The sequence below is a fragment of the Oncorhynchus masou genome, chromosome 1 (genome assembly GCF_036934945.1).
Source record: "Oncorhynchus masou masou isolate Uvic2021 chromosome 1, UVic_Omas_1.1, whole genome shotgun sequence".
Classification (NCBI taxonomy): domain Eukaryota; kingdom Metazoa; phylum Chordata; class Actinopteri; order Salmoniformes; family Salmonidae; genus Oncorhynchus; species Oncorhynchus masou.
Genome location: NC_088212.1, coordinates 43,393,277 through 43,408,547, shown reverse-complemented (window position 1 = coordinate 43,408,547; position 15,271 = coordinate 43,393,277). Strand labels below are relative to the sequence as shown.

At 44.2% G+C, this 15,271-nt stretch overlaps 1 protein-coding gene across 2 annotated transcripts in view; it reads right to left on the bottom strand.

Moving 5' to 3' along the window:
• The window catches only part of oxct1a (3-oxoacid CoA transferase 1a), a 107,252-nt gene that overhangs the window by 44,549 nt on the left and 47,432 nt on the right, over positions 1–15,271 (bottom strand). For both annotated transcript variants that reach the window (XM_064972621.1, XM_064972622.1), the window contains exons 8-13: positions 7,488–7,595; positions 6,983–7,097; positions 4,867–4,961; positions 4,289–4,337; positions 4,125–4,197; positions 1,532–1,607 (exon numbers count right to left, since the gene is read on the bottom strand). In XM_064972621.1, the coding sequence (XP_064828693.1) occupies positions 1,532–1,607; positions 4,125–4,197; positions 4,289–4,337; positions 4,867–4,961; positions 6,983–7,097; positions 7,488–7,595 (516 nt within the window). The remainder of the gene's footprint in view (positions 1–1,531; positions 1,608–4,124; positions 4,198–4,288; positions 4,338–4,866; positions 4,962–6,982; positions 7,098–7,487; positions 7,596–15,271) is intronic.

The following is a 15,271-nucleotide window of genomic DNA, read 5'->3' as shown; positions in this document are numbered from 1 at the left end:
CGATGGGTGTGGCTGAAATAGCCAAATCCACTCATTTGAAGGCGCGTCCACCTACTTTTGTCCATGTTGTGTATATCATCCCAAGGTCTCGACAGAAAACGGGATGTTTTTGATGCTCCAATATCATGATCAGTGAGTCTCCAATTTTTTTCTGAGGTCTTGGCTGATTTCTTTTGATTTTCCCATGATGTTAAGCAAGGAGCCACTGAGTTTGAATGTAGGCCTTGAAATTGATGTATTTTATTAATTTCACCTTTATTTAACCAGGTAGGCCAGATGAGAACAAGTTCTCATTTACAACTGTGACCTGGCCAAGATAATCTCCAGGTGCACCTCCAATTGACTCAAATGATGTCAATAAGCCTATCAAAAGCTTTTAAATCCAACTTTCCTAGATGTTTAAAGGCACGGTCAACTTAGTGTATGTAAACTTCTGACCCACTGGATTTGTGATACAGTGAATTATAAGTGAAATAATCTGTCTGTAAACAATTGTTGGGAAAATGACTTGTGTCAAGCAAAAAGTAGATGTCCTAACTGACTTGCCAAAACTATAGTTTGTTAACACGAAATTTGTGGAGTGGTTGAAAAACGAGTTTTAATGACTCCAACCTAAGTGTATGTAAACTTCTGACTTCAACTGTATATTTAATGTGGGTACTTGGTGTTTTTGGACCCCAGGAAGAGTAATGGGGATCCTTAATAAATACAAATAAATACTAGACGTACAGTATTTGCGTTGAGCGTAATACAAATAAATACTAGACGTACAGTATTTGCATTGAGCGTAATACAAATAAATTCTAGACGTACAGTATTTGCGTTGAGCATGTTCCTGCTGTCAATCCTCTCCAGCTTTCAGTAGCTCTGTGGGTGGTGTTGCTAGGCTGCCCTGTATTAGGAGCAGTGATTCTAGTGGCTAACCTCCATTAAGCCTCTGTAGTCTCTGCCCTCACGCCGCTGCTTGATCTGGTTGGCTGAGGGGCTGGAAGTGGCTACAGCCTCAGGTAATAACTGACCTACCACACAGTCACTCCATTACCGCTCCCCATAGGTCAGAAATTATACTACAGGTCATAATGGCAGACCGAGGAGCAGGGGCAGAGCCAGAGGCACGCTGGTTTGGTAAACTGTACATGTTTGTCTACAACGTAACGACACACAGAGGCGTGCAGTGGAGAGAGGGAGTGTGCAGTCCGTGTCAGAGAGACAACAAAAACGAAAATGCAGTGAAGAAATACAATTTTTTGTTGTGTTGTCTCTCCCTGTGCTATAGCTCTGTGCATCAATAGAAGAGGAACCATGACCTTGTACCACACAGTAAAGTATGCCAGCTTCTTCTTAAGTGGGGGTCATATGCCTCTGAAGCCACATTCAGGGTAGTAAACAACCATAAGTTCAATAATAATAATAATTGACAAGGATAGAGAATAACCATTTGTAGACAGGATAACAGAGAGAGGCAGGGGGGCCCATCCTGCTAAAGCCATGCTAGGGGAAACACTGATAGTAACTATGGTGATGTTCGTACCGGGATCATCCAGTTGGCCAGGTCTCCCATCTTAGAAACCTGCATGGCTCCCAGCATCGTCAAGTTGATGTGACCACTGCAGAGTAGACAAAAAATCACCGTATCAATCAATCTATACATCAATTAACTAACCCAATCAGTCCATCAATCACCAACAAGGTAAACGTGGCAAATAGAGACAGAAGGAGGGTTTGATACCTCGTCAAAGGCATAAGAAACATCAACTGTGTTCTGAGTTATAGAGAGAATGATGTTGGGTTGTTCCACATGATTAAACATGTGCTATTAAACTATGAAGACATTCTAATTAACTCTGTGTGGGAGGGGTGAGGAGTAGGATGGTTTCAATTTGTAACTCTGGTAATAGGACAGCTGGTGTAATCAGACAGGTGGCAGCCAATTAGAATAGCCATGTTCCCTCGCCTTCACCTCACCTCTGAGACAAGACAAGGAGACATTGTGCCACAGGGAGAGAGAGACCTGAGCTACACACACAACGACAGGCCAATGTCATGCGTTTCAGAAATCTCTGCAGAAACCCACCCAAAACTGTTTACGTCACCTTCACCGGATCAACTTTTAACACCAGTGGCACCATGCTCAGATCTAAGAGGGACAGTGTGTATGCGTCTCTCTATCTCCCTCTGTTTGTGTGTGTGCGTTAGTGAGTCAGTGGGAGGGAAGGGCACACACAGCCAGATACCCTGTAAAATCAGAGCATAGACACTGCAGTGCAATGACTCACTATAACCAGCATGTCTGTGTGTGTGTATGAGCCATGTCTTTGTGCGGTCTCTGGCACATTGGCCATTAGCCCTCTGTATTTATGAATCTTATTGGATTTCCACGGGTGGACAAACAGATCTACTTCTATAGGGTGGGTGGGCCGAGTCTCAACTGATCCAGAAATCAATATCAACCCGTGAATTATCGCCATCGCTTTTGCCGAGCTGCATGGTCAACAATAGCTAACAGCTAATATACAAGGCTTACAAATCAGGGCTTGGCCATGGTTGTTAAGCAGCATTTCATGGTTTCATGGCAGTTTTGTTGAGCTCAGACAACATCTATTTATCTAATATACACTATATGACCAAAGGTATGTGGACACCTGCTTGTCGAACATCTCATTCCAAAATCATGGGCATTAATATGGAGTTGGTCCCCCTTTGCTGCTAGAACAGCCTCCACTCATCTGGGAAGGCCTTCCACTAGATGTTGGAACATTGCTGCGGGGACTTGCTTCCATTCAGCCATTCAGAGCATTAGTGAGGTTGGGCACTGATGTTGGGCGATTAGGCCTGGCTCGCAGTCGGCTTTCCAATTCATCCCAAAGGTGTTTGATGGGGTTACGGTCAGGGATCTGTGCAGGCCAGTCAAGTTCTTCCACATCGATCTTGACAAACCATTTCTGTATGGATCTCACTTCGTGCACGGGGGCATTGTCATGCTGAAAAAGGAAAGGGCCTTCTTATCTAGAATGGCATTGTATTAAGACTTCCCTTCACTGGAACAAGGGGCCTAGCTCGAACCACAAAAAAACAGTCCCGGACCATTATTTCTCCTCCACCAAACTTTACAATTGGCACTATGCATTGGGGCAGGTAACGTTCTCTCGCCAAACCCAGATTTGTGATTCATTACTCCAGAGAACACGTTTCCACTCCTCCACTCCAGCCAACGCTTGGCATTGCGCATGATGATCTTAGGCTTGTGTGTGGTTGCTCGGCCATCAGAAACCCCTTTCATGAAGCTCCCGACAAACAGTTGGAGCTGACATTGCTGACGTTGCTTACAGAGGCAGGTTGGAACTCGGTAGTGAGTGTTGCTACCGAAGAAAGATTTTTACGCACTACACGCTTCAGCACGCGGTCCCGTTCTGTGAGCTTGTGTGGCCTACCACTTTGCGGCTGAGCCGTTGTTGCTCCTAGACATTTCTACTTCACAATAACAGCACTTACAGTTGACCGGGGCAACTCTAGCAGGGCATACATTTGTAAAGGTGGCATCCTATGACGGTGCCAGCGTTTGTCTATGGAGATTGCATGGCTGTGTGGTCAATTTTATATACCTGTCAACAATGGGTGTGGCTGAAATAGCCAAATCCACTAATTTGAAGGCGCGTCCACCTACTTTTGTCCATGTTGTGTATATCATCCCAAGGTCTCGACAGAAAATGTGATGTTTTTGATGCTCCACTGTCCAAGCTAATCCTAGTGTCTCTTTCTCAGTGTCAATATCATGATCAGTGAGTCTCCGATTCCATATTCAATAGGACTTCATGTGTCTCACAAAGGGTCATTATGCTTCATGGCATCCACATCTTGTCAATAATGGTCAGACAACCACTACTTTTAGAGACAACCCCAATATGCGCCCACCCACCCACCCACCCACCCACCCACACAACACAAACTTCCTGCCCCCACATCCCTACAGTTTCCTTCTCCTGATCACCCTTAGCCTAAACAGTTGCCCGATCATTCAGCCCTAACCTAGCCCCCTAGAGTTTGACTATAACGCACAAACAAAAACACAGAGCCCTCTGTCTCGATGACTTCAAACAGCAATAAATCAGTTATACTGCCGTTACCCTCTGATCATGGCAAACGATTCGTCACTGGAGAAGTAGGAAGCTCCTGGAAGCACAGTCACCGTTTCTTTACCTGCACAAACACAGGGGGAAATGTCAACATCTCTCATAAACGAGATAGTTTGCTTTGTTTCGTGTGTGTGTGTGAGGCAAAAATCACTTACCGGCGTTAATGAGGTCAGCATCCACTTCGTCTTCTGTGGGGTAGGGGCCCTACACAGAACACACACATTCATCACACAATGACACACATCCGGTCTCTAAGCACCATAACACACACACACACACACACACACACACACACACACACACACACACACACACACACACACACACACACACACACACACTTTCTCTCCCTTCAACAAAGGAACAGTCCTTGTTTCTTTACAGCACTATAAAAGGAGGAGGAGGGGAGGAAGAGAGCTTCTGTCATCATATCTCTTTACCTGACATTCATAATTGGGGAAACATTCTCACAAATGAGGCATTGGCATATTTCTGCGGAAATTTCTCTGACAACAGAATTGATGTGAAAGGCTTGGTGGAGCTGCAGTCTTTGTTAACACAGCCCACAGCTGTGTGTACAAATAATGGATGGAGGAAAAAGAAGGCAGATGGTCGCAATCACCACAATGTTGGGTTAAGAATCCGGCACGTTTCAGAACGTCAGTCCCAACACCTGTTGTCAAACCATGTTAGTATGGTTTTACAGTGAGGGGGGTTTATATGAGCGTTTTACCAATCCCAGGATGCCGTTCTCGCTTTGCAGGTGGACAGTTATGTCAGGTTGGATGAAGTTGCTGGCCAGCATGGGGATGCCAATGCCCAGGTTAGCTGACAGGGGTTAACGTTAAAGAACACACACTGAATACATGAAAGACATACTAGTACCCTGATCTAATCTGATTCTGCACTACCGATGCCAAAACCTGGGTTAACTGATGGGGTTGGTTTGTCAAGGATAATGAACTTTCCCAATTTCAAATCAAATTGTATTGGTCACATACACATATTTAACAGATGTTATTGTGGGTGTAGCGAAATGCTTGTGTTCCTAGCTCCAACAGTGGAGTAGTGTTTAACAATTCACACAAATCTAAAAGATAAAGAATGGAATTAAGAAATATATGAATATTAGGACGAGCAATGTAGGAGTGGCATTGACTAAAATACAGTAGAATACAGTATACACATATGAAATGAGTAAAGCAGCATGTAAACACTATTAAAGTGACTAGTGTTCCATTATTAAAATGACCAGTGATTCCATGTCTATGCACAGTTGAAGTCAGAAGTTTACTTACACTTAGGTTGGAGTCATTAAAACTTGTTTTACAACCACTCCACATTTCTTGTTAACAAACTATAGTTTGGCAAGTCGGTTAGGACATCCACTTTGTGCATGACAAGTCATTTTTCAAAAAATTGTTTACAGACAGATTATTTCACTTATAATTCACTGTATCACAATTCCAGTGGGTCAGAAGTTTACATACACTAAGTTGACTGTGCCTTTAAACAGCTTGGACAATTCCAGAAAGTGATGTCATGGCTTTAGAAGCTTCTGATAGGCTTAATTGACATAATTTGAGTCAATTGGACGTGTACCTGTGGATGTATTTCAAGGCCTACCTTCAAACTCAGGGCCTCTTTGCTTGACATCAAGGGAAAATCTAAAGAAATCAGCCAAGACCTCAGAAAAAAATTGTAGACATCCACACATCTGGTTCATCCTTGGGAGCAATTTCCAAATGCCAGAAGGTACCACGATCATCTGTACAAACAATAGTACGCAAGTATAAACACCATGGGGACCACGCAGCCGTCAAACCGCTCAGGAAGGAGACGCGTTCTGTCTCCTAGAGATGAACATACTTTGGTGCGGTAAGTGCAAATCAATCCCAAAACAACAGCAAAGGACCTTGTGAAGATGCTGGAGGAAACAGGTACAAAAGTATCTATATCCACAGTAAAACGAGTCCTATATCTTCAAAACCTGAAAGGCCGCTCAGCAAGGAAGACGCCACTGCTCCAAAACCGCCATAAAAAAGCCAGACTACGGTTTGCAACTGCACATGGGGAAAAAGATTGCACTTTTTGGAGAAATGTCCTCTGGTCTGATGAAACAAAAATAGAACTGTTTGGCCATAATGACCATCGTTATGTTTGGAGGAAAAGGGGGAGGCTTGCGAGCCGAAAAGCACCATCCTAACTATGAAGCACGGGGGTGGCAGCATCATGTTGTGGGGGTGCTTTGCTGCGGGAGGGACTGGTGCACTTCACAAAATAGATGGCATCAAGCCCTGACCTCAATCCTATAGAAAATTTGTGGGCAGAACTGAAAAAGCATGTGCGAGCAAAGAGGCCTACAAACCTGACTCAGTCACACCAGCTCTGTCAGGAGGAATGGGTCAAAATTCACCCAACTTATTGTGGGAAGCTTGTGGAAGGCTACCCAAAACGTTTGACCCAAGTTAAACAATTTAAAGGCAATACACTCAATTAGTATTTGGTGGCATGTAAACTCCTGACCCACTGGGAATGTGATGAAAAAAATTAAAGCTGAAGAAAATCATTCTCTGTACTACTATTCTGACATTTCACATTCTTAAAATAAAGTGGTGATCCTAACTGACCTAAGACAGGGAATTTTTACTAGGATTAAAATGTCAGTAATTTTGAAAAACTGAGTTTAAATGTATTTGGCTACGGTGTATGTAAACTTCCGACTTCAACTGTACATAGGGCAGCACCAATATAGTAGTACATTTAAACGCTTTTACTATTAATCCACCTTTTGGTGAGATGTCATTGATGATTTGTTCAGTCATCTCCCATTTCATGTTCAAGGATACCATACATCCCATCCTCAAACTCCAGAGCTGCCCGGCGAATGATCCTCTCTCGTACGATGTCAGAGTCCTTCTTTGGTTTTGGCTTCTCTGCTTGGGCCTTCTGCACTGTACGCCTCTGAAGAGTGGAGAGAGAGAGACAATTCAGTCATTTCGGCTTAGTACCAATTGATTACCCACACTTCCATATTGACAATTCCCAGGTTTTCCAGAAATCCTGGTTGGAGGTTTTTCAGATTTCCTGCTTATTCCCTCCTAGTTTCGAGAATCTTCCAACAGAGATATCTGGAAAACCTGGGAATTTTGGGAAAGTTACTGGAACTTTTGCAACTCTTTTTAAACAGTAATACTGCCATTCATTTGATTCCTCATGGTACTAGAACAGGGTTAGAGAGGACTTGATTGCACATCAACTTAGTCCAAAAGATAACAGGAAGTCTATAATTCATAGGAAATAACGAGAATTTTGCAACCCCGTATGAATCCACTGAGATGTCTGGAGGCCCACCTCTATCCTCTTCTCGTAGCTGCCCCCCTTGATGATCCTGTGGATGTAGATGCTAGGGATGTGGATGTCCTCTTCAGCAAATGTCCCCACGTCCACCACCTCCTCTACCTACACACAGATAGTTGGATGAAGCATCACCTTTATTTAACCAGGTAGGCTAGTTGAGACCAAGTTCTCATTTACAACTGCGACATGGCCAAGATGAAGCAAAGCAGTGTGATCAAGCATGAATCAACAGAGTGTCGTTGGTCACTCCAAACACTGATCCTAGGGGGTTAACTAAAGCCACACTCCTCGATCTCTGTTTCCAACCGCTGTGATGGATTCACATTTGTAAAATACAACGTTCAATGTTTTCATTCTGGTCTTTGTTTACGGCTGATAGAGGGTGGAAACAGAGTTTTAGAGAAGTGTGTCTTTAAACCTCTCTTTTTCTATCTGCTAACAGGGAGCAGGAACCACACTGTATTCATTTCCCCAGCTTTGACAACCACCAAGCATGGAGTAAGCTGCTTTCATGCGACAGCTTGGCAGTGGGGCCTTTAGAGGTCGAGCCCAGGGGAAAGGGCCTGATCCTGGGATCAGAGGTGATGGAAGGTGGGTGCAGGTTCTGTCCATCACAAGGAGAAACCCGGTGTTACATTACAAGCTCTGTCCCAATGTTATTAGATTTAGAAGGACTTGGAATGGTCCAAGTATGGCCTGAAGAAGGGGTGTTGGCAAGGGTTTCAAGAAGCATCACAATCATCATCTCAATTGCCTTCATCGCCATCATGATCATGATCATCAGTAATCCATTAGTGTCAACCATAAGGGAATTACACAATGTGGAGGTGAAGACACCATTACTGACTGTGTCACTTAGCAAGGAATCTAAACCCCAATCATACCAGCCACATAACAGAAGCTATGACGACTAGCAAAGATGATAGCTAACGTTCATTAAAAAAAGCTTTAAAATGAACCAGTCTCAGTTGGCTGGTTACTAAGCAACATTTTCAGAAAGCTTCCTGCTAAATGAATTACTTCCAGCGTGTGTCCTGGGTTCTGCCTGAGATATGTTCCCCATGTTATTTAATGAGACATTCATTGTAATAGGTATTGATCCCAGGAAGAAAGAGGTCAACGTGACTCTGTAAAAAGGGCAGAAGGTAAACACTATCTTCCTTTATAGAACCCGGTGACTAGAGATATTTTGACAGCACACTTCTATTTACCAGAAGTACGTTCAGCAAGGGAAATGGCTAGTTTGTAAACGTTAACACAAGCTCACACATTCCGCTTGTTTTGTGTTAAATCGCAAACGTTAGCTAGCTGTCATAGAAGGTTGTGTGCTGCAAAAGTAAGTGTCTGTTTTGGGTCTAAACCTCTTTGCAAGAATATCAACATCTTTGGAGTGAGCCCGTTGTTTTCCGACCCCTTCATCCCATCGTCGTATGCTGTTTGTTATGGTACCCCAGTAGCCTATGAAGAGCAGCATGAGATAACAACAACACTTTCTACTGAAGTAGACCCTCGCTAAGCTTTAGAGATAGAGAGAGAGGGTGAGAGAGTGAGAGGAAGAGCGAGAGAGAGAGGGGGAAGAGACAGAGAGGGGGGGGAGAGAGGGACAGGGGGAGACAGAGAGCGAGAGAGCGAGAGCGAGAGAGAGAGCAGGGGAAGAAAGGAGACAGAAAATGCTAGAGAGAGGAAGAGGGGCTCAGGGACTCTTTCAGGAGCAATAATCTTATAATACGATGCTGAAATCATCCCTCTTCATAAAGACTCAGAGGGGAGACACTTCAGAGAGGGAGAGGTAGGCCAAATCGACTTGCAGAAACGAGGAAAAAAAGAGATCTCTACAGAAAGGGGGACAACATCAATTGCAGCCCTCTACTTTCCCCCTACATTCTCCACTCCAATGTAACAGAGGTTATTATATATTTATTGCATTCACACATGGGGGCAGCAGGTAGCCTAGTGGTTAGAGCGTTGGGCCAGTAACCGAAAGGTTGCTGGCTCAAATCCCCGAGCTGACAAGGTAAAAGTCTGTCGTTCTGCCCCTGAACAAGGGCAGTTAACCCACTGTTCCCCGGTAGGCCGTCATTGTAAATAAGAATTTGTTCCTAACTGACTTCCCTAGTTAAATATATTTTTTTTTAAAGGGAGACGACAGGTGGGCATTTACAGACACATAGAATTGAGTCCTTCCTTATCTCAGCTTCCTCTCCCTCCACACTCTACAATGACTGACTGAGACAAGCCAATGGGTAAAAGCCAAAAGGATTCCATCTAAGCGTTGTCATGGCTACAGGGGCTTTGGTGGTTAGCCGGGCGGTTCAGGGCAGTAAAGAGATTGAAGCGAGTTCTCTCTCTGGGTTAAATCTCTGATAGTGCAAAAGGGGAGCCAAGGGCGGGGATGAGAGACTGGACACTTTGCTAGGGGCTGATGCAGCATCTGACACAAGCAGATGCACACACACGGAATGCAAGCACGGACACACACACACCAAAGTTTCCCTTAGCAGGTAATTGCAGGCGTTTGCACGATAAAATTAATTAGAAGCCAATAAAATTGCAAGTGGCCAAATTGTCTGGGGTAATTCTACATTTGTTGTAAGCCCAGCTAGTATGGACACTGACAGTTGTGAATCTGATGCAGCCGAAGAGCTACTGCCCCCTTACCGGGAAAGCACCGAACAAACAGGGACGTTGAACCATCGAAAATATGCTGAGAACTACATTGATTTGGGGTTCACTTATATTGGGAGTCGTGCCTTTCCTCAACCACAATGTGTTATATGTGCAAAAGTACTATCTCACAACTCGATGAAAACGTCACTCTTGGGCAGACATTTAGAAACAAAACATGACAATTTGAAAAATGAGTTTTTTGAGCGAGAATAAAGACGACTTTCGAGTAGTAAGACAGGTATAAAAGCAACAGATAACATTAATAAGAAGGGGCTAGAAGCGTCTTATATGGTGAGCTACCGAGTGGCTAGGACAGGCAAGCCCCATTCTATTGTGGAGGGCTTAATACTTCCTGCTGCGGCGGATATGGCTGGGACAATGCTGGGGGAAAAGGCCCCAAAAAACTATACAGACAATGACCTCATCAAACAACGCTGTTTCACAACGCATCAGTGACATGGCAGGAGATGTTTTGAAGCAATTACTGCTTCGCATACAAGCCAGTGAATTCTATGCGTTACAGCTGGAGGAGTCAACAGACGTGGCGGACCTGGCACAGCTCCTGGTATATGTCCGTTACGTTTTTGGGGGATCAATTAAGGAAGACATCCTCTTCTGCAAACCACTGGAAACCAGGACAACAGGAGATGATACTGGACAGCTTCGTGACATCAAATGGACTTTGTTGGTCAATATGTGTTGGTATCTGTACTGATGGCGCAAAAGCCATGACAGGGAGACATAGTGGAGTGGTAACGCGAGTGCAAGCAGTTGCTCCCGACGCCACTTGGGTACACTGCAGCATCCACCGAGAGGCTCTTGCTGCCAAGGGAATGCCTGACAGCTTGAAAGACGTTTTGGACACCACAGTGAAAATGGTTAACTTTGTTAAAGCAAGGCTCCTGAACTCCCGTGTATTTTCTGAACTATGCAATGATATGTGCAGCGACCATGTAACGCTTTTACAACATGCAGCAGTGCGCTGGTTGTCAAGGGGCAAAGTATTGACGGGAGCGTAAAGTTTTCTTTACTGACCATAATTTTCACTTGTCTGACCGCTTGCATGATAAAGAGTTTCTCACACGACTGGCCTATCAGGGTGATGTTTTTTCTCGCCTGAATGATCTGAACCCAGGATTACAGGGACTCTCCGCAACTATATTCAATGTGAGGGACAGAATTGAGGCTATGATTACGAAATTGGAGCTCTGTCTACATTAACAAGGACAACACACAGATCTTTCCATCATTGTATGATTTTGTGTGTGCAAATGAACTCAATGTCAAATGTGATATAGCGAAGCACCTGAGTGAGTCGGTTGCGCAATTACGCAGGTAATTTCCCAAAACAGATGACACAAACAACTGGATTCGTTATCCCTTTCATGCCCTGCCTCCAGTCCACTTACCAATATCTGAACAGGAGAGGCTCATTGAAATTGCAACAAGCGATTCTGTGAAAATGTAATTTAATCAACCACGTACCTTGCAACCACATAACTATGTGAGAGTGGATTCTCAGCCCTCACTAGCATGAAAACTAAATACAGGCACAGACTGTGTGTGGAAAATTATTTAAGACTGAGACTCTCTCCAATACAACCCAACATTGCAGAGTTATGTGCATCTGTTCAAGCACATCCTTCTCATTAACCTGTGGTGAGTTATTCACAATTTTTGATGAACAAATACAGTTTTATATGTAAGATAGTTCAATAAAGAGCAAAGTTATTGATTATTATTATATTATTATTTGTGCCCTGGTCCCATAAGAGCTCTTTGTCACTTCCCACGAGCCGGGTTGTGACAAAAACTCACACTCATTCTTTGTTTAATAAATGTATTGTATAGTGTGTGTGTGGCAGGCTTACAATGATGGGAAAAAAAACAAATTTGAGAGAGTGCGCTAGCCCTGGTGCTAGAGGGGGTATGCAGCTGGAGGTTGAATGTTTGAAGGAGTACGGAACTATAAAAAGTTTGGGACCACAAGTTTAGAGCAATCAGGCAAGGTTTTCCAGATTAGTGGAGAACTAGGCTTTTTTTAAATAAACTGCTTCAGACAGGTTGCAGCTGTGCCAGTGAGTGATTGACAAGGCATGCTAGAGGTTCATATTCCCTTTCTCTAGTTGTCAATAGCGCTCCGGTGTGACCTTAGTGGTTGAACGTATGGAGGGGGGATGATTGTAGACTAGTTTCTATATGTCTTCTGTATGTGCTTCAATAGCCTACATTCTAGATACCCGATTCAATCACCAGCCCTGCTGCCTTAGAGGATGATGGCGATAGTGATGATGAAGACGACATTGTAAAAGGGGGGGGGGGTGTTACACCACCCATGTCGCTCTACCCTGCCTCACTCGAAACACAGTCTGTCCTCAGCTCAGTGAGCTGTTGCCTAAGCTAAGCTAAGCCAAGCCAAGCCTGCACAATAAACAAACTCAGCCAATTTAAATATTATATGTGTATGAAGGGCCCAGTGTGGCTTTGATCTGCGTGGTGGGGGTGTGAGTGGGGCTGCAGCAGGGCTCAGCAGGACCGAACAGAACTGGAATGAATCAAAAGACAATGAAACACACAGGAACGCAAACGCACACACAAACCACCTAGCGACACACATATGTTAATTGATATTCCTGTGTCTGTAGTAGCATTTTCACGTCAATGAGAGTGGGGAGAGGCTTGAAGTGACCTGGGAGGGAGACACAGGGAATGAAAGGTCCACTGGGAAACACACACACACCTTTTTTTTTGGTCTGTGTGTTCTTTTTGAGAACTCTGAGCTCTGTCAGGGCATATTAATCTCAAACTGATGGGCATACAGTGTGTATATGTGTGTGTGCCTTTGTCCTAGTGTGTTGTGGTTAGCTGTGCCCAGCATATTCACCTCCTTCAGCCCCAGTCATATTATTAGATCAAAACGTCAAGTCAAGGCACAGCTCGCTGATGTGATCAATGGAAATGAACAAGACAGGAGTTACACCCACACACACACACACACTAGGCTGTTGATAAGACCTTTTTACAAATCCACGGATGTGAATGAACTGCTGTGACCCAACCCTGTACCACCTCAGCTGTGTGTGTGTGTGTTTGTGTGTTGACATTAAGGGACGTTCAGACAAATTGCTCTGATCAGTACACATATGAAGGGCATCCATTTCTCTTTGAGTGGAGGCTCAGCCTTTTCTAAACCTTCGTTGTATACCAAGGAGCCAATCAAAAGCGATGAGTACTTCGCTACTTCAGTCATCTCTCTCCGCACTCTCTCTCTCACTCACTCTCCCTATCGCCCTCCATGCCCCTTTCCACACAGACCTAGCCACACCCCCTATCACTCAAGGAGCACATTTGTTGTTCCTCCTCGACAAGGGCTGCGGTTCAAACTCATAAAAGTCACACCCTCGTCCACTTACCCTCATCTTATGCCCTTGGGGGAATCCCCATCACCATTTTTGAGGGAGGTCCAAATGATTAACCAAGCAAGGGTAGTTTGCAACGCAAGCCCCTCAGCCCTCGTTTTTAGTCGAGTTGGCGAGTGTACAATTATGTTCACTCCGGGGCCTGAAACTCCCCATAATGCAATTCGTGATGATGTACATTCGCTAAGAAAAGTCAGCCAAAAATTATAACCTCAACATCAATATGGAGTGAACATATAAGTGTAAGTAAAAATGAATGTAAATAAGTTAGAAATTGTGCTACTAATACACGACGGCACAAACGCATCTCGTAAAAGTAATGACATTTTTGTTTGGTTAGCTTTTGGAAATTGTAGAAATAAAACATTTTCGCAGGATTTGTAATGTTATTTAGCTCATTGATTTGCTAGCTATCGTACAGTAGGCATATTTTATTTTTTAATTTTTTATTTCACCTTTATTTAACCAGGTAGGCTAGTTGAGAACAAGTTCTCATTTACAACTGCGACCTGGCCAAGATAAAGCATAGCAGTTTGAACAGACAACACAGAGTTACACATGGAGTAAACAATTAACAAGTCAATAACACAGTAGAAAAAAAAGGGGAGTCTATATACAATGTGTGCAAAAGGCATGAGGAGGTAGGCAAATAATTACAATATTGCAGATTAACACTGGATTGATAAATGGTCATGTACAGGTAGAGATATTGGTGTGCAAAAGAGCAGAAAAGTAAATAAATAAAAACTGTGGGGATGAGGTAGGTGGAAATGGGTGGGCTATTTACCAATAGATTATGTACAGCTGCAGCGATCGGTTAGCTGCTCAGATAGCTGATGTTTGAAGTTGGTGAGGGAGATAAAGGTCTCCAACTTCAGCGATTTTGCAATTCGTTCCAGTCACAGGCAGCAGAGTACTGGAACGAAAGGCCGAATGAGGTGTTGGCTTTAGGGATGATCAGTGAGATACACCTGCTGGAGCGCGTGCTACGGATGGGTGTTGCCATCGTGACCAGTGAACTGAGATAAGGCGGAGCTTTACCTAGCATGGCCTTGTAGACGACCTGGAGCCAGTGGGTCTTGCGACGAATATGTAGCGAGGGCCAGCCGACTAGAGCATACAAGTCGCAGTGGTGGGTAGTATAAGGTGCTTTAGTGACAAAACGGATGGCACTGTGATAAACTGCATCCAGTTTGCTGAGAAGAGTGTTGGAAGCAATTTTGTAGATGACATCGCCGAAGTCGAGGATCGGTAGGATAGTCAGTTTTACTAGGGTAAGCTTGGCAGCGTGAGTGAAGGAGGCTTTGTTACGGAATAGAAAGCAGACTCTTGATTTGATTTTCGATTGGAGATGTTTGATATGGGTCTGGAAGGAGAGTTTGCAGTCTAGCCAGACACCTAGGTACTTATAGGTGTCCACATATTCAAGGTCGGAACCATCCAGTGTGGTGATGCTAGTCGGGCAAGCGGGTGCAGGCAGCGATCGGTTGAAAAGCATGCATTTGGTTTTACTAGCGTTTAAGAGCAGTTGGAGGCCACGGAAGGAGTGTTGTATGGCATTGAAGCTCGTTTGGAGGTTAGATAGCACAGTGTCCAATGACGGGCCGAAAGTATATAGAATGGTGTCGTCTGCGTAGAGGTGGATCAGGGAATCGCCCGCAGCAAGAGCAACATCATTGATATATACAGAGA